The 25,631-nt window shown below is 33.3% G+C and overlaps 1 protein-coding gene across 2 annotated transcripts in view; it reads right to left on the bottom strand.

Moving 5' to 3' along the window:
* Nucleotides 1-25,631, bottom strand: part of LOC122573234 (palmitoyl-protein thioesterase 1) — a 63,799-nt gene that overhangs the window by 5,899 nt on the left and 32,269 nt on the right. Inside the window, exon 7 of one of the 2 annotated variants that reach the window (XM_043739323.1) lies at nucleotides 1,984-2,299. In XM_043739323.1, the coding sequence (XP_043595258.1) occupies nucleotides 1,984-2,299 (316 nt within the window). Of the gene's footprint in view, nucleotides 1-1,884; nucleotides 2,300-25,631 lie in introns of those variants that run through there. The other variant, XM_043739322.1, reaches the window with a different exon arrangement.

Below are 25,631 nucleotides of genomic sequence, written 5' to 3'. Positions count from 1 at the left end.
GTCCTATAATTAATTATTTATTTACATTAAGTACGTGTACTTGCAATTACAATTACGCGTACGGTATACGGTCTACCGATTATTTTTTTATCGTTAAATTATTTAATGATTAAGGAAATATATAATTTTCCAGTCACTTATTGTCAGTACTATAGGTAAATTATAAATGTATGTTATTACAGTTTATTCAATTCGCATTTGATCTTGTTGAACGGGTGACCTGCAGCTCTTCACCTCTCCGCCCCTTGTTTTGTCCGATGCCCTTGTCATGACGATTTCCTAAGCCAGACGATTACTCATCATCCCCCGACTAGTGGTACAACAGAACGACTACACTGACGAGGTTATTTTAATCAACGAAACCACGTCCTCCCCTTACCGCCACCGCCCCCAACCCCTTACAACAAGGGTGCACATGAAACCATAGTGCTACCAGGGAGATCAACAGGACGGGCCAGACAACCGGATGTTATCATTTCTACAACATTTCCATTGTATTCCGCATTTCATCCCCCAGAACTCTTTCTTTCTTTCTTTCCTTCTTTCTTTCTTTCTTTCTTTCTTTCTTGCGTATTCTTTTTTATTCGCTCTTACTTTTCCTGTTATGTTAAACAATTCTATTCTACTAAATATTAATATATCTATCTCGAAATTTGTTCAAAAATTTTTTTACGATTTTAGAATCGTATATATATACGATATATACGATATATATATATATACTATATATATATATATAGTAGTAGTCGCTTATTCTTTACATAATGCGTACATATTTCACACGTTATATTTAAAAAATAAGTAATATATTAAGTTAGAAAAATATTAAAATTGAGAAAATTACCTTACTAAATTTGTCTCAGAATTTGAAAATGTTCAAATAGTTAATTTTCGAATTATGTAATCCAAATGGGATATTTCTTTGCGGTCGATTTTAAATAGATAATGTCGATAATAATTGTTACGTCGCGTGAGATGGTCCGTGCGACGTCCTTCATTGCCTGGCAGCCTACGGTCTACGTACCGTCATTCCGACCCTCAATAAGCTTAGGGACCCACCATAAACTTTAACTTTTTAACTTAATTGTTTTAACACATGGTTTTTAAGTTAATCTGTTTGTCCTGAAGAATTTTCTAATTCTAGTCCTTAGGTTTATTAGGCGCTCCTAAATATTTATCTGTTAGGTAGTTTTACCTAACAGAAAAAGTGGATATTTATCTAATGGGAAAACCAGTTTTTTCCACGAACAATGACACCCACTAGCAACGTTGATAGGAGGTTTTTTCCTCCTATCATCATTCATTAACGTTGACTATAACCAATGGGCATCGCAGATCGTTACCCTCACTTTACTAATGAAAAGTGTGAGCAACGAATCCGATTTCTTAGTTCAAAAGGTGTTCACACATCAAGCTTTCCTCCGCAACAACACGAGAACGGATTTCACATCGTCTATTACATCAGGAGAGTCAACTTCTTCTTCTACGACATCAAGACGGTCAACTCAACTTCTTCTACTACATCTCTACATTCAACTGTAAGGGACTTGTTCTACTACGACAGAACATTCAGTGTATCTCTATCAGGTCTTCATCCGTCAAACATTCGCAATGTTATACCACATCAATCGCCCCTATTATCCCAAAAGAAATAAGGGGATCGATCTGTTCGTGGTGTCGATTATTGTAATCGTAACGGGAATTTACGACTTCCGCTGACGAGCTTTCTCGCGACCGCGTCTCCCCGCGACTGGTCGAAAGTAGAATAATTAACCACCCGATTTGTCGAAAATAGGGGAATAAGGCATAATTGCGTTCACATAGATATTAAATGTAAACATATATATTACAATAACTAGTCTATAATTATAACTACTTTTATTATTATACGCTCCCATCGACGCGTACGTCGATGATTCATACTAGCTTGTCATTTCTATGGGATAAAAAAATAAGCGAGGTACGAATCCTGTCGAGGCTCACCAATCTTTGTCAACAAAATCGCAAAACTTTTCATAACTCGTCGCTCTCCAGCTCCCGTCCTGTTTTCTGGTATGATATGGCACCAGCACCCAACACCTAGCACCCAGCACCCAGCACCCAGCACCCAGCACCCAGCACCCAGTACCCAGCATCCAGCACCCAGTACCCAGCATCCAGCAACCAGCATCCAGCATCCAGCACCCAGCACCCAGCACCCAACACCAGCACCCCCTTGGCTACCCCCACTTCGAATGGCGTCGTCATCGCCGGTGCGCGGTGCCGTAGCCGCTGCCGCTACTACCATCAGCACCACCCTCTGCAAGAGTAAGACGAAGGTAGTAGAGGGAGTAACAGCACTGGTACTCTATTCATTTATACATTAACGTAGAGCTCTCTGTAGAAGAGCTGCGCAGACTCACCATCAGTAAAAGACGATAGTAAGCAGACTGGAGGAGAATCGAATATAATACAACCTTGGTCGGCCGTTTTTATGAAATGTATAAATAAATGAACGCGAGGGGCGATTCTTTGTTTTTACAGCGAAAGGAGATTAAACATTTTTGCTCTTGTCACTTGGATTTTTCTCTACCGCTCTGATATTTTCTCTTCCCTTACTTAGCGTTTATTTAGCGTAGCCGAAGGATATTCATATTCTGGTAACGTATTTCGCTACGTTAACAATAGATATAGGTAGATATAATAGGTACAGCTTTCTTTCGAGTTGCTTATCCAGTAGTTTCTATAGAAGATGTTAAGTATAACCGGATAAAACAAACTGGATTGCTAACAAGTATCCTATACATATCGTCGCGTCGAATTAGTTCTCAACTGTTCTAACTTCATTTTTAATAGAAATGTAGTTAACCTATCCACATATGTCTCATTGGTAGAGAGAATAGATATAAATTCATAATAACATGATGGAAGCTCTACTTAGAAAGCAACAAATATTCAGTTATTTTAAGTCCTAACTTCATACAATATATAATATTAAACTTCATAAAATTCAAACTCAATTTTCTCATTGTCAGTTCACGAACTAATGGAAATGGAACAGTTAAGAATGGCGGTAACGATATTGTACTATTGATAGAATTATTGTATTTATTTATAAAAATATAATTATACTTACATCTTTTGATACATAAAATTTCGTTTGAGAACATCGTTAGGTAGATTTGCAATTTACAATTCACAAATCGATGTCCATGATTTGTAAATGTATTTTCATTGTTCACTACTGATCGTTTTGGCAATAATTTTATATTATCGTAGCAGTTATTTTCCCCTACATATTCAAAAAAATGTCCAATCTATCCGACTGTTATATATCGTTTATTCGGTACGAGCATATACAAAATTATGTAACTGTGGTATCGGAGAACAAAACTATGTAAATTACACAAAGTAGGTAAATGGCAGAGTATATTACTAACTAGTCTATTATGTATGTATTACTAATAAAAATTATTAATCTATTTTAGTTTTTATTACTATATCCCACAATACATCCTTTAAAATGAAATAACTTCTTTAGAATGGGACCGAACGACTTAATTCTTTTTCTTTCTTGATAAGTTAAGAGGATTAATTTGCTGGATGATGTGTAAAAACATATGTTGAAACAATTGCAATTAGATTAGGAAATCGCGAAAAAATAGTAACGGTGGATTTCTACAATTTCTTGATCTGAGCCTGTTAAGAAAATTTATATGATACATTTTGTAGATTTATATACATATACATAGATACGTGTTGCAAATGTCATTAAAGATAAATTTAATTCTCTAATGTAAAAATTTCTAATTACTTAGTTAAAAAGTAAGTTTAGTTAAAGAGTCTGGCGCCGCGTAAAAAATTGCTGTCAAAAAAGATGTTAAATACGTACAACTCGCATACAAAATGTATCAAACATAATGATTTTGAATTTCAGATTACTTAATATCGACGATTATTTGCGAGGAAAAGTAAAGCAAGCTTCCAATCCAATATTAAAATATATATTTGAACACATGACATATACAGGTAGAAAGGATAAATTCTAAATATTAATTTAACGATATTCTTCTGAGGATTCAATCTGTAGCTAAATAAAAATAATTATGTATATAAAAAGGATCATTAGAAAAAAGAAAGTCTTTTCGTATAATTTTCTTCATCGTCATATATTCGATGAAAATCGAAAAGTTCAGTTTCTACTTTGGAACGTGCGAATGTCTGATATAAAATGTCGTTTATCATTACATTCAAGACACGACGAAACAGATAGCAAGTCATATATGTTATATCTACATAGATCGTTTTTCTACTTTTACTTTATACAAATCAGTTGTAAAATACAAACTTACCAATGTAAACGTCGAGCTATATCGCGGAGAAGTTACGATGAAAAAATTTCATAGATCAATTTATCGTTTAGCTACTATTGCATAATGATAATAGTAACATTGCTCACGATATTTATAACACTTTATTTACAAAAGAAATCGAAGATGACATAGGAGGCGGAATTCGACTTTGGTGCAACTCCTCTATTAATAGACTGATAGTTGAATAGACTGATAAATAATTTAGTAATTAGGAGACGGTAAAAATGTTGCAAAATGTACGATTCTAAACGCATTTCTCACTTTAAAGCACCTATTTATGATATTAGAGAAAGGATATTTATATAGATAATTCAAAGCGCAAGAAATATAGTTGAAACTAATAGGTATTGATATTAATATCGATTATGTATCTATATAAAATTATCCTTTGTGCGTGTTATCCTCGGCAAGTAATCGATCGGTATAAAGAAAAGCGAGTGTCGCTGTATCCGAAAATTGCCTTATCCGAACGATCATGGTTTCTTATTATTATCCATAGAATTTGAATATTCAAGGTTTCGTACGTTTCGTTCGTTTCGAGGTTTGTACTTGTAATGAAATATCGTAGCGATATTGCGAGATAAACGCGTCTTTATTATTAAATATATATAGGTACGCGTAGACTATTACTATGTATAACAAACTATCTGACACAAGATTATTTTCGCCTGTAAAATGCATTTTCTGATCAATACAATTAGTCAGCTGCTAGCAAATAGAATATTAATAGTTATCAAAAGTAATTCAAATTGTTAGAATGAAGATTTTAATCAACAAATAGCATATACAGGTAGCTACTATGTAAAATTTATGAGAGATCCTTTAAAACATCGATAGATTGACTTCCTGTTTAATCGATTATCTATTACGATGTCTGTATTAAGGTATAAAAACCATAATAAGAGAAACTGTTCAAAGGTGGGTTCAAATTGCCTAAAAAAGTTTGTTACATTAGTACTTGTTTCGTTATTAATACTTGTACAGATTTTTCGATTTTGTATTTTGCTGTATCATAAAATAAAGAATGGAAGACGCTCGAGTATTTGAAAATTGCTTGGTAAATTAATGCCTCGTGTAAAACAGTTGGAAAACAGAGGAAACGAATTGCTATTAATTTTGATTCTTGCCGTTAAGGAGATTACTTTCCTTATTTGAAATCTGTCGAGAGGAAACCATTTCCATCAGGCATACTTTTGTGACGGAGTAGCTGATAGAGAAAAAAGAAGAAAGGAAGCGAGAAAAAAAGGCAGCAACCCCTTTTCTTCATAATGCGACAATGCGACCCGTTTATCGAGTCTCCTTTTAACGTCATCGAGGCGATTCCGAGTTGCATCCACGGGAGTGCCGATGCGCAAATCCACGCATGGACACCTCTTCTCCCTCTCTCTTCCTCGTCCTCTTCCTCATTCTTTTTCCTTCGACAACCCCTTCCTTCACGCCTCTGTTTCATTTTCATTTTGCATTAAAAATACAAGAACAAAGAAACGCTGGATGAAGAAAACGAGGGGTGAAGAGGATAGGAAGGAACATCTTCGTTATCGTTCTCGTTATCGTTTTCGTTCGCTATGGAAAAGAAACAACTAGTCATTGTTGTACAATGGAAGAGAAAGAAAGATAGTTACATCGAGATAGTTTAGGAACTATAGTGGCTTTTAAAACAACAAAATACATATGGTCAGTGATCATTATTTTTGTAAACTTATTTTTGTTTACTTATTTACAAAAATATTAAAGAGATCAATATGCAAGAATATGACATAGAAAGGCAGAAATATGATACACGGAAGATTTCTAATACGACATTTTGTCTTCTAACGTTCGAATTGATTTTTTAATACGATGGTGTCCTGTCCTTTCTTTCTCATAATGTAAAAATAATTTATCACGATCTGGAAGGAGCGAGTTCCTCTGTCAATTCCCATGCCCATAGGCACCTATAACCTACAGATGCTTTTTTACTTTATCTATAGATAATATATAAAAGAATTAATTGTTTATAGATTTTAAGACGTTTGAGTGATTACTTTGATACATATGTATTAGATAATATCAATATGATAAACCATAATATTGACGGCTGAATCTTTGGTTTGTTCATCTTTCATTGCTTGTTTTCAGGAATTATTCGATTAATCGTTACGACGTTTGAAATCTAGTGGCACGAGTAAATGCCTTTGGTCACAATACGAACATATAGATATCTATATATTTCATACTTGAGTATAATGATAGAGTATAATACAGTAAAATACAGGACAATACGGTACTACTGATATTGAGAATCTAGCATGCTACTATTTGTATTACCTCGCTTATTTTTTTATCTTATATTACTATATAATCTCATATCTTATATACAGCTTATTATATTTTTTATTATTACTTTTCCTGGCCGAACAAAAGAATAGGATATAGTAAAAAATTTGTAATTACTAATAAATATAGATTGTTTTGTTATTTTATCAACTGAATTATTAACGTTGCACGGGCGGTAGTGATTTTCTTTCATAATTTACCATTCATTTACAATGATCACGATATATATATATTCGCAATGTACCATATAAAGCGGCGCAATTTAGGTTACGTGCGTTCGGTACAAAGTTCCGGAATCAACTCTCTGTCCTTCGACGTTTAATCGATATAGCGGATATCGTTGAGGACCGATCCTCTTCTCGATTTTCTGCACCGCGATGCACCGTAGACTTTAACGTTTCACATTGTAGCCGTCAAATATTCCGGCAAATGCAACGTACACACATAAATACAGTGGCTTATACGTGTTTGAAACAAAACAAGCGTAACTATTTATATACATACATAAAATATATGTCATTGAATTATTTTCTAATCTTAGTGGTACAACGTAATTTTCTCGCTTGGTAAAAGTTTTAAATGTAGACGCTCGAATTTTTCGCGAACCACGTTTATGCATATACACGTATACATACATTGACTAGTCCAAAACGAATGAGAACTTCGAACAAGGGTAAGTAAATACGAATGTATCCAACTAGATAAGAATATTATGATAATTTTGTGTAAGCTGGTCATCTTGTTATATCATAATTTCATATTTTAACGCGATGTTCTTACAAAATTATACACGATGATTCAAAACGTTCAAACTCGTTTTTCCTACAGTTTTGATTTTTGAGTTATGTCATTGTTGACAACAAATGAGCGAAATGTGCACAGGGTACTTTCTTTTGCGAAATGATGTAACAATGCAAAAGGATGTATATTCTATGAATAAATATGATAATAAAAATGTCACATACCTACGTAAATTAAGGCGACCAATTCTTTTCCGTGAAAATTTAGTACATGTAAAAAGAGCTTAAATTTAAACGGTTTTAAAAATTCTGTTTCTTGCAAAAAAACTTATTTAACCGTATAGGCTTAATTTAATTTTGTTATTCCTCATTTTAGATTTAAACATTTGTATTTTGATTTTAAATATTTTTCTTTTAAATGAATCTTTTTTACAATTACATAGTTTACCTTTACGGCAGATACTCAAGAACATTCCATAGCTATATCTATCACATATTAGTTTTTACTTTCGTGACAGCTCACGGTATTGCGTATTTACTGTTAAAGTAGATTTTTGGAGAGACAAATAAAAGTTGTAGATCAATGACAAAATTCTTCCGACATCTCGTTTCTTCCAGAAGGGGTCATTGATTTGACAATTATTTTTGCATATCGAATTGCATAAAGGAATGCATGGACTTTTAAAATGCTCAATTATTTCTAATTATCGTTTCTGCGATTCTTTAAGCTTCTTCATTCGTTCAATTCACATAATTTTTTTTCACCGCAGAACATTTTCAAGTGCCGGATTTCATCGAAAAGTTCAGTTCCGCCAATGAAAATATCGAATTCTCTCGTTAAATATTGCACAGATTTCATAATTCCTTCCGAATATCTGAATACTTTTAAAATTCTCATAAAAAGTTCGTGTTTCCTTTAAAAATTTTTATTTGATACCAGGATTTTCTACTAATTTCTCGTATTTTATCAAGTATATTTGATGGAATAAAATCTTCTTTAATCGAGTATTATCCAGTGAAAATGTAATAGTGGAGCACAGATATTAAAATATGAATATTTATTGTATTCTAATCAAACGTTAAAGAATCGATTAAAACATATGGAAATAATGTATTGATATTTGCCTATAGTTCGGTGATTATTCTATTCCGAATGGCAGAAAACAGTACAAGGCAGCATGTTCTGAATGCGTTAGAATAAAATCTGCGGTTATTGAAAATGTAGTATAGTATTACAAAATACAGTACGAATACGAATGCAGTACGACCACCTTCAGTGGATACAGATAATACGAAGAATTCGTGACACGTTTTGGAACGAATATAAATATCATCAATCTGTTGCTATCCTTTATCAAACGAAAAATCAGTCTGTTCTTATTTTGTATCTTTGTTACTTATAACAATTCTTAAGAAAGACTTAAGTATTACTTATAAATTCTTAAGAAAGCGTAAACCTATATTTACGTACACGACATTTTTTCTTATTTTTACTCAAAGAATACGTCAGCGCTTATTCAGAGACTCACGAAAGTATTTGAATACTTTTTAAAAACGGAATACCTTTCTCAAAATCGGATCAAACTGTTTGAGTTTTCTCCACAAATCAGAAGGATTAGTTTACTAGACGATATGTCGAAAATTTTTTGAAAAAGTTATAGTTGGCCGGTATCACGAAAAAGATAGTCAGAAGAAAGGTCACTTTTTACAATTCCTTTAGCCGAGCCTGTAACGAAAATTTAAACGATACGTTTTGTAGATTTACGCCAGTTAGACGTAGGTACTTTGCTATAAATGCTGAAAACTTAAAATTTATAGATAACATTACACGTTTCGATGCCTGTCGTTCGTTTCAATGTCAACATCAACATATTCAGTGAATCGTCGTAGGTACTCTGCTTTAAACAGTTAATATTTTAATACCACCGTATATTGTTTGCATATATATACATACATACATATATGTTTACACGTGTTTGCTCTTTCTCCTAGTCGCACGACGCAGGGTAACATATTCTACCCGTTGTACCGAGATGAAGAAATTTTCTCGTTATTCTCGATGTATTAATCCTACCGCCGCGCCGCGTCTCACGCCTGTCAATGTAAATAGTACATATAACTATAAACGCGTATATATCCTATACGTATGAACACAAAGAACACATGGAGGTACTAAAATGTAATGTTCAAACGATGCTGTGTATGCGCGTACATGTATATACATATATACATGTATATAGGTACATACAGCAGATATATATTATATATATATGTCGGAGATGAAAGAACACCGGAGCCCTCCTTGGGAACCTTGGGAAAACCCCGTAATATTACAATTTATATCCTACCGTAACCGTAATTAAACAATTACCATTTAACCTGAGTGTACTTATTTGGGATCCGTGACAATGAACTTGGGATCGTGGCGACAACCAGTCGCCAGCGTAGCCGCGGTCAAGGGATGAACATTNTATTCGCCATCAGACCTGGGTTCACTGTCACTACCTTCGCGAGCGCTCAATCACCGTGATAAGTCACTAATATTGTACCACTTTCATCGCGACAATAAACTTCACCGGTGTCGTACCGCACCGATGGCCAACCAGCGTGAAGATTCATTGAACGCCCACAACCCTGATCCCAGCGCTTCTCCGACATATATATATATATCTATGTGTATATATATATATACACACACACACACACAAACACACACACACACACACACACACACACATATACAGTATTATACCTGTATTCGTATACTTGTAACGTACCGAGTACATTCGTAGATGAAAGTATGTAAATATAGAGAAAAAACACATATAAGCGTATATCTATAGGTACGATAAGTAGAGGAAGAGAGAGAAGGAAAGGAAGGTAGAGAGAGAGAGGTGGAAAGGGGGTTGACGTCGAAACGAACATTGTGCGCACGCCATAACGTAGCAATAACAGTGTTCCATTATATGTAGGTAGACCAACGAGAGGGAGAGACGGAGGTGGTGGTGGTGGTGGGAGTGGTGGTGCGGTGGTGAGATTGCAAAACATGCCTAGATTAATGTTTTCTCATTCCACGGACCGCTTGTACAACCTCCATTCCCCTCGCTACTGTGATTCGTTCGCCAACCGCTACCCTTCCTAAGCCATGTTCCACCCCAGAATCACGGTAGCTCTGTCGCGTGACAATGAAAACTACGAATTGCATTGCGTTTCTACCTTTCCATAACTACCCCCTCCCCCCCTCCGCCCCTTCCCTCTACATCTTCCGCCTCCATCGTCTGCCCGTCCCTGTCTTCCGCAGGAAAACCTCTTCTTCGCCACTCTTTTTCTCTTTCTCCCCCGATCTTCTTCTCCGATTTTTCCTAAATTCTTTTTCCCTATCTCACCCTTTAATATAGTATTTATTCTTGTTTCTTTGTAATAGGACTTGTTCAACTGTTTATTAGCTTTTTATGTATATGTATTATTTGTACGTATTTAGGTACACATCACGTATACGCAAGTCAGGAAAGCAAATCATTTATTGTAAGAACAAAATTATAATCACGATAAGTAAATAAAGTGTAATACTAGAAAAGAGATTTTTTCAGTATAGATTACGGATATGCTTGTCGTTTTTCACAATCGCATTATGCACTCGCATATAGTTTTTTAAAATTATCGAATTATTAGGTCATCCGAAAAGTTTTTTTCGTTTTACAAGGAAATAATGGATGCAAAATATTATTTTATCGAATTACGTATGATCCATTTTGTTCTATCAAAATAAAGATCGCAACGTTCGACAGATTAGGTTTGATGTTTGTATAAAGATGCATCGTTGTAAAAGAAGAAAGACACTTTTCGGACAACTTAATACAATCGTTTATAATAGGAATGTGTAACTTAACTTGAAACTATTGTTTTGTGGATTTGAATGATCAAGCCGATTACCTAATCAAGTTAATCATTATCAAAACGTTAAACGCGGAGATAATTCTGTTTTACTTCCCATTTAAGCGACGCATAAATAATACGGAAAATGTGTCTGCACGTAAACAAAAGACAAAAGTTTAGTGTCTGTGTCCAGGGATCAACGCCGCTTAAACGGAATCCGTCACGGGGATCGACATGACATGACATAGCGTTTAACGTGTTAAGTACCAAAATTCAACCATCTCTTTTGTCATTAACTTCTAGAATGACAATAAAAATTAAAAAGAATCAAACCGAATTGTTTAGCCATATGGAATACTAACGATGTACATACATGTAAAATTAGTTATTTAAGATTATATTTTTATTAAATCATCATACTTGTTGAACACGTATTTACATTCTGTGTCATAAGTAGGCTGATCATGATCCAACTTGACACACATATCTGATCGTGCATTAAGATTATAGGCAGGTAAATATCGTGTCTTTTTTTCCTTTCATATAATAATATGTAGTTACGTATATGTATTGCGTATATGTATCGGATTTTGTCTTCTTTATATTCTGAAATGTAGATAAATGCGACTGTATAATACAATATTTAATGGTTCGCACTTCTCCCGAACCAACGATTCCCTAGTTTTCAAATAATATTTCAAGCTTCTATCCGCATACATAACTGTATTGAGCAAACTATTGGTACAATATTCATATATAACATTAACAATTATTTCCCGTTATCATTCCCGGTTATAATCAATGTTAGTGGTTTAAATTTTGGTTAAGTGAAATTATACTTGACATAAAAATGTTTGCATTATTTCATTCAAATATTGTATCCAATACACAACTTGACAAAATATATAATGGGTATACCATTCATCTTCTTACACAATAAAATCGACGATGTCATTTAGCGTATTAGATATGATACGTAAAAGTCAATAGTGAATAATATTATCTTTGAAATTTAGTAACTACGTTATGTAACTATTCTTCGTTATATTATTGACTTATCGTATCGTAACTATTATATTGTACCGAAAATAGGTACTAGAACAACTTTATTACAGAAGATTACTTTACGCTTGATAATTCGCCTAATTAGAAAAATTATTATACCGATTTAACGTTACCAATTGTGTCATCGAACTGACAATTCTCGTAACTGCTCTCACGTTGTTAGGTATACCTTTATCTCCATACCAAACATTCTGTAATTAATTAGAAGTTCTATCTCTATGTAAAGTTTTAGATATAAGTTTTTAAAGAGCGCACATAAATATGATTGTCGAATGTATGTATCGTTATTTACTTGTAAAACGGACACAGCATAGAAAGTGTATTACAACTGTAGCACTGTTTCCGTAGAAATGAGTAAATATAAATAAATACGAAAGGAAAGAGAGAGTTTTTTTTCGTCGTTATGTCGAGCATACTTCAGCTAGAAGAAATCTATTCATTAGTACCATCTTCTCCTGGGGCTGAAGGTGAACAAGCGGGAAGCGAAGGAGAGTAGTCTGGACTCCGAGAATTCCCTTTTATTCGCATTATTATGGTAATGACACTGAAAAGCCGAAAAATGTCAGGCTTTTGTAACAGAAGGTTTGTCCGCCTGGTCCATTCATTGATTACGCCCCGCCCCCCTCCTCCCACTCACCAACCCACCCTGTTCCTCCACCCTCTACCCTGCCGCCTACCCCTTCCTCACTAGACGGAGCTTGTATTTGTCGAGCAACCCTCTAGAGAAAAGTTAGTGGCTATTCGTACCTTTGGACAATGTCTCTACCAGCTTGTGCTCATCGATGTCGAATAAAGAAAAATGTATCCTATTTGTTTTGCTTCTGTCTCGTTGATACATAAAATTTACACATAGAAAATACTGTTACTTCGATTATCATTTTATTTTCTCAATTTTCATTTTCTTAATCGCACATGCAAACAATTCTTTCACATAGTATGTACATTTATGTAGCAACATATCCTTTTATCTACATTTCACATTTTACGATTTATTACTTTTTTCACAAAAATAATAAACATCTGGAATTTTATTGGATATATTGTTGAAAAAAAACGTAACTTTTTAATAACTATAATTATTGCAACGTTAATTTTTATTTCATTAGATAATACTATATGGTTACGAATAGAGAAAGGTAGTGCAGGTTATTAAAATCGATGTCTCATTGAAACGTAATACGATACGATAACAAGAAAAACGAACGATCAAGAAATGAAAACTTTATTTTTTATCATTTTTATTATATCATTCTACCTATATGGGCAGTCGTATAAATGTGGAAGTAATTGATAAAATTATAGATACAGAAATTAGAAGAATTACATAGAAATTGCCTTTCTATAATATTAAATTAGCTATAATGGCGTTTAATAGGATACCTTTTGTTCGGTTGAGTCCGTAAATTAACATCGAAGCTTTCCTTTCATCGTCAAAAAAAAAAAACAACATAAATTTTGCAGATATCGTTTGAATATTTCTTTCTAAATCATTTAATTTTCCTTTGCTCCCTATTTTATGTATGTATGCATGTACTTGGATTGGATTTTATTTATTAAATATTATTCTAAACTTAAATATTAAATATTAAGCTTATTTCTCTTCAAATTAATAAAAATGTAAAACGGATAGTTACGATAATAATATTAGAGCGAATGTTATTTAGTAATGCCGAAGAAGAGATACCCAAGCACAGATTGAAACATACTCGTTACAATTAGAACCGCTACTGTAAAGAAGAGAACATCTCTGGAGATCGGAATAAGCGTGTCGACTCGATCGTATGAGCCAGTAAGTGAATTACCGATAATTAGAGGATGGTTTTACGAAGAATGGGGAAATTGGATGCGCGCCTTTCTGAATCTTTGTTAATCAGTTCCATTTTGCAAAGCATCGCTGCCGCAGTTCCCTCGACGACTGAATCGAGAATTCCAGGGCCGCCGGTTCTTCTAGAATTTCTCGTCATACGTACGTAAGTACATCGTACATCTCCAATGTTACTTTTTATTTACGTTGCCCATCGTACGAATCATTATTAGGCAATTACATCCTGCTCTATATAATTAAACAATCTTGAACTTGTTTTACCGTTTACTTCGTTCCTTGTTATTTTCACAAAGTAATTTCTAGTTTGTACAATTTGTTTCGCTGCATTTCGCGTAGTTTCGTGGTATGGATACAAAGATATAAAAATGGATAAGTTTAAGACTACTGTCCGGATAATTTGATACTTATCTGCATATATTATCTACGTACATTTATATAAATCTATCCTTGGAATTTGAGCTGCAGCGTAAATTGTTGTAAATGAAATATTTGCTCGATTTAACCAGCGTACTACACTATCGTGTAATTCGTTATGACGAATAACGTGTTAACGTTTATTAAAATATTTAAAACCAACTTCTCCCCCCTTTTTCTTCTTTCATACCGAACTTTCATTTCAAAGGGCAATCGATTACCTACACGTTAACTGACTATAATATCTAATAATAAGGGTAACGGTACACTACTTTCACGTGAACACAAATTTACAAAATAATTCGAAACATATCATAGGGTGTAATATAATAGGAAACAACTGCTAATGAAAATTCATTGCTGAATAATTTTAGTTCATCGCAGGATTGCGGCCCTGGAGAGTGGATCTAGCTCGGTCCGCATCCGCAGAAGGGTGGTTTTAATTACCCCTTCCATTACTGCAAAACCAACCCCGTTAGTGGATTCATTTAGTCACATTACCAGACCGCCCACCTCTCTCTACCAATCCCCCCCTCTTTCTCCTTTCCTGGGTCTTTCTCTTTCGTTAACTAGTGGTTGGTGCATGTTTCAAACCAATATTCCGTCTCTCTCTTTTCAACTTCTTAATACAACTCGTACATCTTCGCATACGTCGAATTATTCCACTTACGATTAGAGCAATATTATATTAGTTTCATCGTAAGTAGCTTTTGCTAATTTTTCACATTCAACCATTTATTACAACATATTATGTACAATCAGATATACAAATTTAATAAAATCTGGATATTTCGCGGAAATATTTTTTATCTTACTAAGAGTTATCATCTTAACGATTACGAAGATATTTCATAGCAGGTTTCAAACAAAAGTTAATAATATTTTACCAAATAATTGACAACTACGTTGTTCAATAACACGTCTCCTCCACATTGAAAAATTCTGCCATTTATTGATAATAGATCAAGTATAAGAGATACATAATGTTCAAAATGTTCGATTCGAATAAATACAATATCGAATATTATTAAAAGGAAAGTAGATATTTGCTACAATTCTTCGCTTTAGAATATTTGATTTATTAAATAAACGTTCTTATTTGTACTTTTAATGGAATCATCGTTTCATTACGCATTACTTGATTCTTACTTGATTATCGAATTTAGGTACAATCGAAATACACAGATAAATGTAAAATCAGAAATATCGAGCTAATCTGGAGTAGACAAATATCGAATTTTTTAAAGGAATCGGGAAAACTTCGAAAAATTATTGAAATATTAACGTCTAATGTCGTTAAATCGTATTATATGTATTTATTTAATGTTACTTTCGCTTTCCCATAACATTTCTTTTTCTATTATTATGTGAAAAAAACCACGCACAATGTTTAAAGATTTGTACAAAGACTTAGACGCAAGGAATCGCGACCAGAATAGATACGCTGAAGAATTAAAACATAACATTCTCACGTACAGGCATATTTTATTTTTCTTACATTCCTTTAAGAAAATATATATAATCTAATTTCTTTGATATAAATTAGTGGACGTTAATATCGATTTACAATTTTACTTTTATTCATAAAAAATAGTATCTATCTCATGCCTGTATTTGGTAAAAATATTTTGATGAATTTACTTCACCATAAAAAGATTTAATTTAACGCAATGTATAATATATAAGTACATAGGCACATACGTATTTAGGTACCTATGTACACGCGTATAAGGTGATGTAATTAATCGACACATCTCTTTCAGATCATACGTTGCATATGTGCAATTCATATTATATAAGTATAGGTACAAATGTTGCATAATCTCAGCGCGCATATTATATGCTACAGGTAGTTCTTTTAGTAGATAGATGCGTCGCACAAGTTCGAAGTTTAACCTCGCAATTCCATAAATAGACGTTTAAAATTGCTGGTATTGAGATTAAAAGAAATATTGAACTCTAAATAAAATGATATTAACATGTATTAGAGTTGAATCTAATCACGTAACGATATATTTTATTTTGTTTCTTAACAATTTTGCATAGCACCATATACATACAATAGTAATATGAAGGTCTCATCGACAAAGTAACTATGTACTTATTTCAATCCGTATTTAAAGCAGATATCCGAAACGCATCGATGTTGATATACCATTGGTACACTTGCATCTAGCATTAAACGTCCCACTGTTCTCTTGCAATTGATAAAATCTCTAAACAACTATCAAAATAGTTGACTTTGCGCAGAATACTTTTTACCGTACATATATCTTGCTGACTCGTACAATTAAATATGTATGTTAACTCGAACAGCACTTCAATACGAACAACAAATAGCAAGCATAAGATATTGCAACAAATGAATAACACACCGAATAAATTTAACGTTTCTGTAATTTTTATGTCAGAAATTTGTTGGTTTGGGTCTTAAAAGAATTTTATTATAAAGTATCATCTATAAAACTGTATGTCCTGCTATGAAAGAATAAAAAAGAAAATCTTGTCCTTCGAATACACCTACCTACATATCTACGTAAGAAGATAATCACAAATCAAAATGATAAACCAAAATTCATAAAATATTACTTTTAATAATAATTTATACATTCTTCTCTATTTCGTAAAACTGGCAGTATATGCTTTGAAACTGATTTGTACAATTTTCTAATAAGATTCTAATGGATTTAAGCCCATTTCTGATAAATATCGGTACATTTTCAAATTGATTTTGTCTTTCAATTTTCTATTATTATGTCGTGGTTTACAGATTTTACATATCATTTTAAAATATCTCCTTTTCTCTAACCATAGAAAGTAATCTTTTATATGTACACTTGCGTATATTCTGATGGAATATAAAATTTTCACTTGTGATGGTCGTTGGATATCTACTTGTGTGTGTATTACATGTACGCAATGACTGCTTAATTTTTTCTTTGTAAATTTTATTCAGATCTTTCCTCAGAATCCGATTCTACTCCAAATCGTTCAATACAATGTTATAAATTATAGGTACTTTATATCGTAAAGAGATTTTATCTGTATCTATCCTTCTTTGATTACTTAGTTTGAGATATTTGTTTACGTTATTATACACGTGTATATCAATCCTATCTTTAATACATATCTACCTAACATTAGTGGTCGCTGCGTACGATCGATTAAAAGATACAAAAATTAATCACAATAAATTTTTAACAAACCTATGTTGAACGAGTGTGAAAACAACGAAGGGTAGGGTTTTGTGTACGGAACTATTTACTAGTTGTGGACGATTGGTGTCTAACATTAGGTACTCTAGAAATATTATTATATGTATATAGTAAGCATAATCCTGATCTTCAGGAATAAATTCATAGTATGGTAGGTCCCCCTTTCAGATATATATACCAAGATGATGAAAATAATGGGACAATAAAAAGGCGTTAATGTAAAATAAATCATAAATCTTTGAAAAGTATTGAATCAATAACAATAAGAATATATATTTACAAAAGTATTAAATATTAAACTTGTTATTATTCTAAACATTATATTTGAACATCGTATATTATATTTAAATAAATCGTTAAACGGAAGAGAAGGAGAAAGTCTATCATAACTTAATTAGTATATTAGTAGTAACATTCATGTGTTAACAAAAAATTGCACAACGAAGTAACATGCAAATTTGCTATACAAATTTCGATGATATAAATACAGTCTCCAATTTTCTTACAGTTAGGCGTTAGGATAAGAAAACAAGTGTTACAGGTAAAGTGAATGGTTTAAATTGAAAGAATAAACGAAACCCTTTCCATCGATCGGAAGATTACGTTAGATAAATCGATTATACGCGTTAAGTAGATACGTAAATACACGTATAAGAAATAATAAGATATACCGATGGGAAGGAGAAGGCGGACGGGGGGGGGGAGGGAGGGAAAGCGAAAGAGTGAAAGAGGGAGGAAGAGAAGAGACGGAGAAGGAGAGGAATAATAGTAAAAAGGAAAAAGAAGAGAGATGACGAGAACATGATAGAAGAGAAGCTGGCAATAGAGTGGTTTCTTGGAGGGTAGAGGGTGCATACAAAATGCGGTTTCCTCGAGCAGTACCGTCTTCGAACTTCTGAAGCTGAAGGCCTTTAGCAGCCCACCCTTCAGCTAGATTGGATGCGTTTAATTACCCCTGAAATATCGTTAATTACTCGGCCTCCGAGCAAGTTTGAGCACGGTTGGAAGTTCGAAACACACGAATTTGGTTGTTCCTTGTACAAACTCGTCCTTTTCCAACCTGGTTTCCCCGATTTACTGATCCGTTGATTCGCTGATCCTCCGATCCACCTACCCAACGATCTACCGGATTCCACCTCTTTTGTCCTCATTATCTCGACCGATGCGCTTTTCATCTTCCCTTCCACCTTCCTCTTCTCCTGCTTCTCCGCATCCATCCTTTATCCGTCCTTCTTCCTCTAACTTTAATCTTCTGTAAGCCACTTTATATATATATATATTTATATATTTATATATATATATAGGTACCTACTTCTGCAAAAACACCACTATCACCTACTATACTATGTATATTAACGAATGCATTTTCATTACTTTCACTTAAAAGAAATATCTAACTAGCTACCAACACTGCTGCGAAAAAATACAATTGCGAAGTAATTTATAATTCGATGAAATAATTCTTAGATTGTTATGGGTGTATAATTTTCTATTGTGATTTATTAATTATATTAATTAAATCTGCAAGTGCTAGAACAGCTTTGCAACGCAAACGATCCCGGCAAACGAAACAAGTAAAAATCATTAAAGAATATGTTCTATTAATCGCGAAAGAAAAAGATGGTCGATAAACATTTATAATTAGAACAGTTCCTCGAGATTCTGTCGAAACTTGTTATCGCAAAATGATTTTCATGCTGGAATTGCGAGAAAAAAACGTCCTTTAATAAGACAAATGAACGAAAGAGATTAAGATTTGGAAAAGAATACAGATAATAATATTAATAATATTGCGAATATTAATAATATTGAGAATATTTTAAATTTTAAGGAATACAGTTGCGATGTTAGTCTGGGCTTCGTAACTTTAATTAACAAAAGTCGACACGAATCGAGCAATAAAATAATATGGAATTGAATAATATGGGTTACAAGTGTGTTGTATATGTCGCAGATAAGTGAGTGCGATTGTGCACATGTGTATTACCATACAATTTTACTGACAATGCGGGAATTGAGAGCAGCTTCGAAGTAGCGCCGAACAGAAAGCGAACGTTAGTCGTCCAGTCTCGCTGTTACGATTCTTAACGAACAAGACGCCAAGTTACACAACGGCACTTTCGGCGTTCTGATCGTTTTATCCGAAGAGCGTGATTTTTCGGCTTCTTATATATATACTATGAAAATCCCAAAATCTCACGATGGAGGGGAGTCAAAAGCTTATTATGTGCATAGGCGAAGACTAACGTTTCAAGATTTACGAGAACGATACCCTCTGTATATTTATCACCAACTACCGCTGCTATCTTCTCATTGCCTAGATAAGTATGTAGAATAAAAGCGTTTCGGTTTCATGCATGCTCTTCGAGGAATTTGAAGAGTACAGGTGGAGACAGAATGTTCTCCGTCTGTAACTATAAAAATAATAACTTGTGGCATACAGTTACCTATTATTTAACGCGATTGCGATGTGACAGGTTCGTACTATGACGTAGCCAACAAAAGTCATAAATCTCCGATTTCGATTTCTATCGACACCGCGTATCGCGTTAAGATCTTCTACTTTCCTTCTACTAGAAGGATAGGGATATTTTGTTGAAACGAAGCTAATCTTCCGTTTGCTTAATAAACAATAAAATCTTGAATTTCAATAGCTGACTGAATGAGTATGTTTGTGTTCGAACTGTTCAAGTTCGAACGTGTAACAGACTGTTTGTCTGATTTGTGTGCTTTTACTATTGGATAACGTCCGTGGAAAGATGGAAAAACATCTGAAAAATGTTTTTCTCCGAATGTTCTAGTTTCACTTGGCATGCTCATGGTGTACGTTGATTGGCTGCTGCCAACGATCAACAACGTTTTGAGTGTATTACATCAACATTTCATGCGATATCACCCGAGTTTGATTCAATGTACAATTTTCGAAAAACATCCGTTTACGCTTTCCGGTTCTATTATCGCAAAAGCATCTTGAAAGGAAATGAACTTAGCAAAAGATGAGAGTAAAGACTTGGATTTTCTAAACGAGCTCAGCTGGATTACTGTACGACGTTCAAGAATTTATGATGCTTTAAATGCGTAAGTTAATGAATACTATTTTAAGTCTTACATCGTTGATGATGCTAGTGAAATAAAAATTCTTATAACGAGTAATAGGTAATTATATTGTAACGACAATCGACGTATAAAACATCAAGTAATTGGTGTGATTGAAATACGGAAACTTCGCTCGTTACATGTCCTCTTTACCACGAGACTAACCCTTTCAGTTTGTGCCACGGAGAGATTCTAATTAATCAACTGGCCAATGTCCATACTCTACCTCGAATAAATGCACGCATTCAATCAATAGATTCCTTTGAAGCGTGTCACTTTTTTCAGTATGACACATTAAAGTATATTGCGTCTAGGATATTCACTACTCGCACAACTTAATTTATAACTAAGAAAGATTAATATAACTGACAAGTATGAGAAATAAGTTTTTTTTTTATTAAGAAAGTACATATATGTTTAATGGAACTATTATATAGAAAATGACCAATGTTAAAACGACCAGATAATGTTGCTACAAAATGTTTATATGTGTACTCATACGTCATAAGAAATTGCACATATATAAATATATATATAAAAATTTCTTTCATAAAAAGTCGTGAAGGCAATAATATTACTGGATTGGTAGCTCACATGTTCATAATTAATTTTAATTGTATTTTCTGGCGATGACGATTCAGAGTTTTGAAATGGCCACTACGACATTTATACATACATGTAGGAAGGAATGCATATACAGTTAACCTACAACGCCATTATACGTACTTACCTATGAATTAAATAAGTTAAATGCAGCATTCAATGTTACTTTCAAATATTGTGATACGATGACCTATATTTTTATTCGTGATATTTCGTCGTATTTTTAATTACTGATAATTGATAGAATTATTAAATATTAATTAAATTTTTTTAAATTGAAGAATATCAACGGACATTAATCATTAGTAATGATCCATTACAGGTTAAGGCACATTTTCTAAAATATTTAAGAACGCTTCTTTTCGAGTGTAGGTCTGCATATTTAGACTGCTTCTCGTCGTAAAGTTTACGTATAGTAGATCTGTACAAAAGATGTAACACAGATTTCCAACTACATGTACATATATGCAAACGGACATATAATTATCAGATACGAGTACTAAACATACTCGTGCATGCTAGGTATGTTGGAAAAAGAGATAGTAGTAGAATATTGAAATTGGAATAAGTGCCGCTTTTAAAGCAAGTATGGTATAATCATAGCCTCTCTTCTTTTAAGATTAATGAAAATTATTACCAAATAAGCGTATTTTATTTTCTCGATTATACGAGTTGATTTTTTTTTTATTGGCATTTTATTTTCTTGATTAAGGAAGTTAATTACATACGACATATAACGAATATATATAAACCGTACAGTTAATTAACGATGTGTATTTAAATTTTAAAGTAAACAAAAAAACCAAAAGATTTCCTTTCGTTTACCAGCATTCCAATAATAAGAATAAATAAATCATTGAAGTACCATACTCGTCGTATGTTGAAAGTCGTATATCATTTTTCGTCATCATTGTCGTTTTTCACTTAATCTCTTCATTATACTCATTGTCTACAAAACAATCAAACGGTCAACCAGATTTCTACAACCGTATCATTCTTATTGTTAGTATTGTGTGAATACTAACTGGCGTTATATTCTAAGAGGGTGGTTAAACGAATGTTAACGAGACCGTAAATGGAACAACGCAGTGTACAGGGGCTTGATTAAAATATTAATTGAGATGGAAATAATGATTCGTTGCGGTTCGGTGATTACATCGCCCTACTGTACTTCGTATCTTTGACTTTTTAATATATGCCACTGAATAGATTCTCAACCCTGATGAATCTAACCAACGAATCGTCTGATGCTAGAAAGCAACGTTGTTTGCTCATTTATAGCAGATTTTATCGATAAAAATATCACAATATAGTACATAATCTTGCAACATCACGAGATATGTAAAATTGTATTTGTGTATTACATGCATGTATTCTTCTTTGCGTACCTGCTTCTTCGATTGTAAGTACGCGCTAGACGATGGAGGACAGAAAACTTTCAAGTAATTAACTTTTAAGTCTTAATTATACACCCATTATCAATCACGTCGTTCGCAGAAATATGATCAACAAAATTCTTCAAATCTTTGTCGCGCCGCGTTAGTTTCAATTCAACGTTTCATTTGTTTTAGATATTGTAACTATACCATGGTACGTATGTACATACACAGTGCCGTGAATAACTATAAACAAAACTGTTTTTAGATTTTTCAAAATATTAAAACAGAAATTGACAATTGAGAATTGACATATATAATTTCGTATTATAATGTAAAACAAAACTGAAGATATAACAAAAATTTTCTCCTTTTCAAGCCTGGAAGAAGCTAAATTTCCTTTTAAAGAACTATTTTCCTTGTGTTTTTGGCTGTGAGAAAATATACACTCAGTGTTAATTTTGTTACATTATCGTTCGACATTTAATCGATTTTTCTTTATTTTTAATCACTTCTATTAATCTGCCAAGTAGACTGTCCAGTAACTTATTCAAAGTTTCGTTTTCAATATGCGCTCACCCGTATTTTATCCTTTTCTCTAAGTTCAGCGATATTTTCTATAGGCGACTTCTTCTGATTGTAATCTTTTCTAGCTAGAATTCCCCATAGATTTTCGATCGGATTCAGATCAGTACTCGATGCTGGCCGTGATAATAATTCTATTTCGAAATCCTGAAACCAGTTTTCTGTAGTGGCGGTTATGTCTTGTTGAAAAATTGTCTTTTTCACTTCTATCTCAGCTGTGAAAGACTGAAAAATTAGCCGTGTAACATCTTCGGATATTCTATAGCGTTCAATTTATCCTTTACAAAAGCAATTTCACTTAACATATCGAAGCGTCATCAGTGATTTGTTGGAAATATTGTAGAAATAAAGCAGAGAATGTATTTCAGTATACAATTAACGTCTATCACAGCACTGTATGTACGTATGTAAGTATATTCGAAATCTGTAATTATCGCGTTATACATATACATTTTATTGTAAACGGCTATACAGACTACTTGGAAATTCTCCAACTATTAAAGCTCGATGCTGCTTCAGGGATGCTCAGATTTCCCTTATTCCTCTCATCTATGCATCTATTAATCGCATATATGTAAGTAGATCATCTTACTCGCACATCAGCTACATCTTATTTGTAAATCGTCGTCCATGTTTAAAAAAGATATGAAAAACGATTTACATTCGTCTTCACTTCCGCATCATGTATGATTGATGTCATATTTTTATTATACGTTGATATACGTTCGTTTATGATAATTATATCTGAATCGAAGATCACTAACCGTACGAATGAACAAATAAATAGGTAAATAATATACATAATCCGGAGAAGTTCTATTGCTTAAACACCTTTCACCTTCTTTTTGGCTCGAGGACATTAGTTAGTTGGTAGGACAGTCATTAGTTTTAGGATTGTATATCAGAGACTGTTTCAAGAACTCAAATTTATCGCATCTTTCCGTTTCTCTGTACACTTGGTTTATTCATGATTTCCTATTTCAGGTACATCGTTCACTTTGCTACCAAGATGGAGCTATCTCGAACTCTTCAACATTCGCAATATTTCATACGTTGTACACATTTCGAGAGTCATTCGATTAAATTTCACGGTTTGTATTCTAGTATCTGCGATTCCAATCTGTCTCTTCCGGAGCGTAACAATTATAATTTCATTTTTGTTTACACAGCGTAACTGATGCAAAGTAGAATTAAAGATAGAATACTAGTCAATTACACAAGTTAATAAAGTACATTATTTATCGTCTTATCAAAAGATTTAGATCATTTAATTATTAAACTTTCGAATTTTCTCTACACTTGGCGAATTAATTGGCTTGAACCTCTTCAATTCGAAAATTGATGACACCTTAATACGGCGTATTAATCGATATTCATTTCCAATTGGATCGCCAAACAATTAATGGTAACGTCCCATTCATAAGCAAAACATAAAAGGATGAACGGAAACAGAATTTGAATGGTAATCTCTTCATGTAATCTATGACTATTGTGAAAGACGTTAGAAAGGGCGATGGTATAGGGCAAACAATTCAAAAGAGAGTCATTGTCTGGGAGCCGTTGAAAACATAAGGGAACAGTTGGGCTTCCATTAAAATCATCTTTTATGAAAACTAATCACATAGGCCGCACATGCTCAACTGACTTTAGGGTGCGTCTCAATACCTACGTTAAACCACTATATTTTATTATTCGGCATTTAGTAGTCCTCAGAACAAAACAGTTAATTTGCTAAATGCGTTCGTCTTATAATCCAGTATACGGTTACTCACATTAATACATATTTGGACGCAGCACTATCTGTGTATTTGTTGCTTTGTACTTACAAGAAAACATATTTTAAATATTGTATTTAAGTATCGCTTGTTCTACGAAATTACGAATCATTGCTACGTATGTATGTAGCTTGAAAATACATAAACAATTTTGTTCTAAGGATAACTGTAAGAAAACATTTACTGTATGTGCAATATTTTAACAAAAAATTGCCTTATTTTCACGTCGCATTAATATACTAACGCTTGTTCACGTTGTGCGATTTACCAATTCTTAGAAACAGTTCGACTCGCAGTTCAAAATGGATTTATTTTGTGTAATCGTTGTCTGTGATTAATGCCAGAAAAAAAATTAACACCAATACTTCTATAATAAGTCCATACGCCAAGAAA

This window comes from Bombus pyrosoma, linkage group LG11, assembly GCF_014825855.1.
Source record: "Bombus pyrosoma isolate SC7728 linkage group LG11, ASM1482585v1, whole genome shotgun sequence".
NCBI lineage: Eukaryota > Metazoa > Arthropoda > Insecta > Hymenoptera > Apidae > Bombus > Bombus pyrosoma.
Note: the sequence above shows the minus strand (reverse complement) of the source record. Positions and strands in the feature narration are given on the sequence as shown.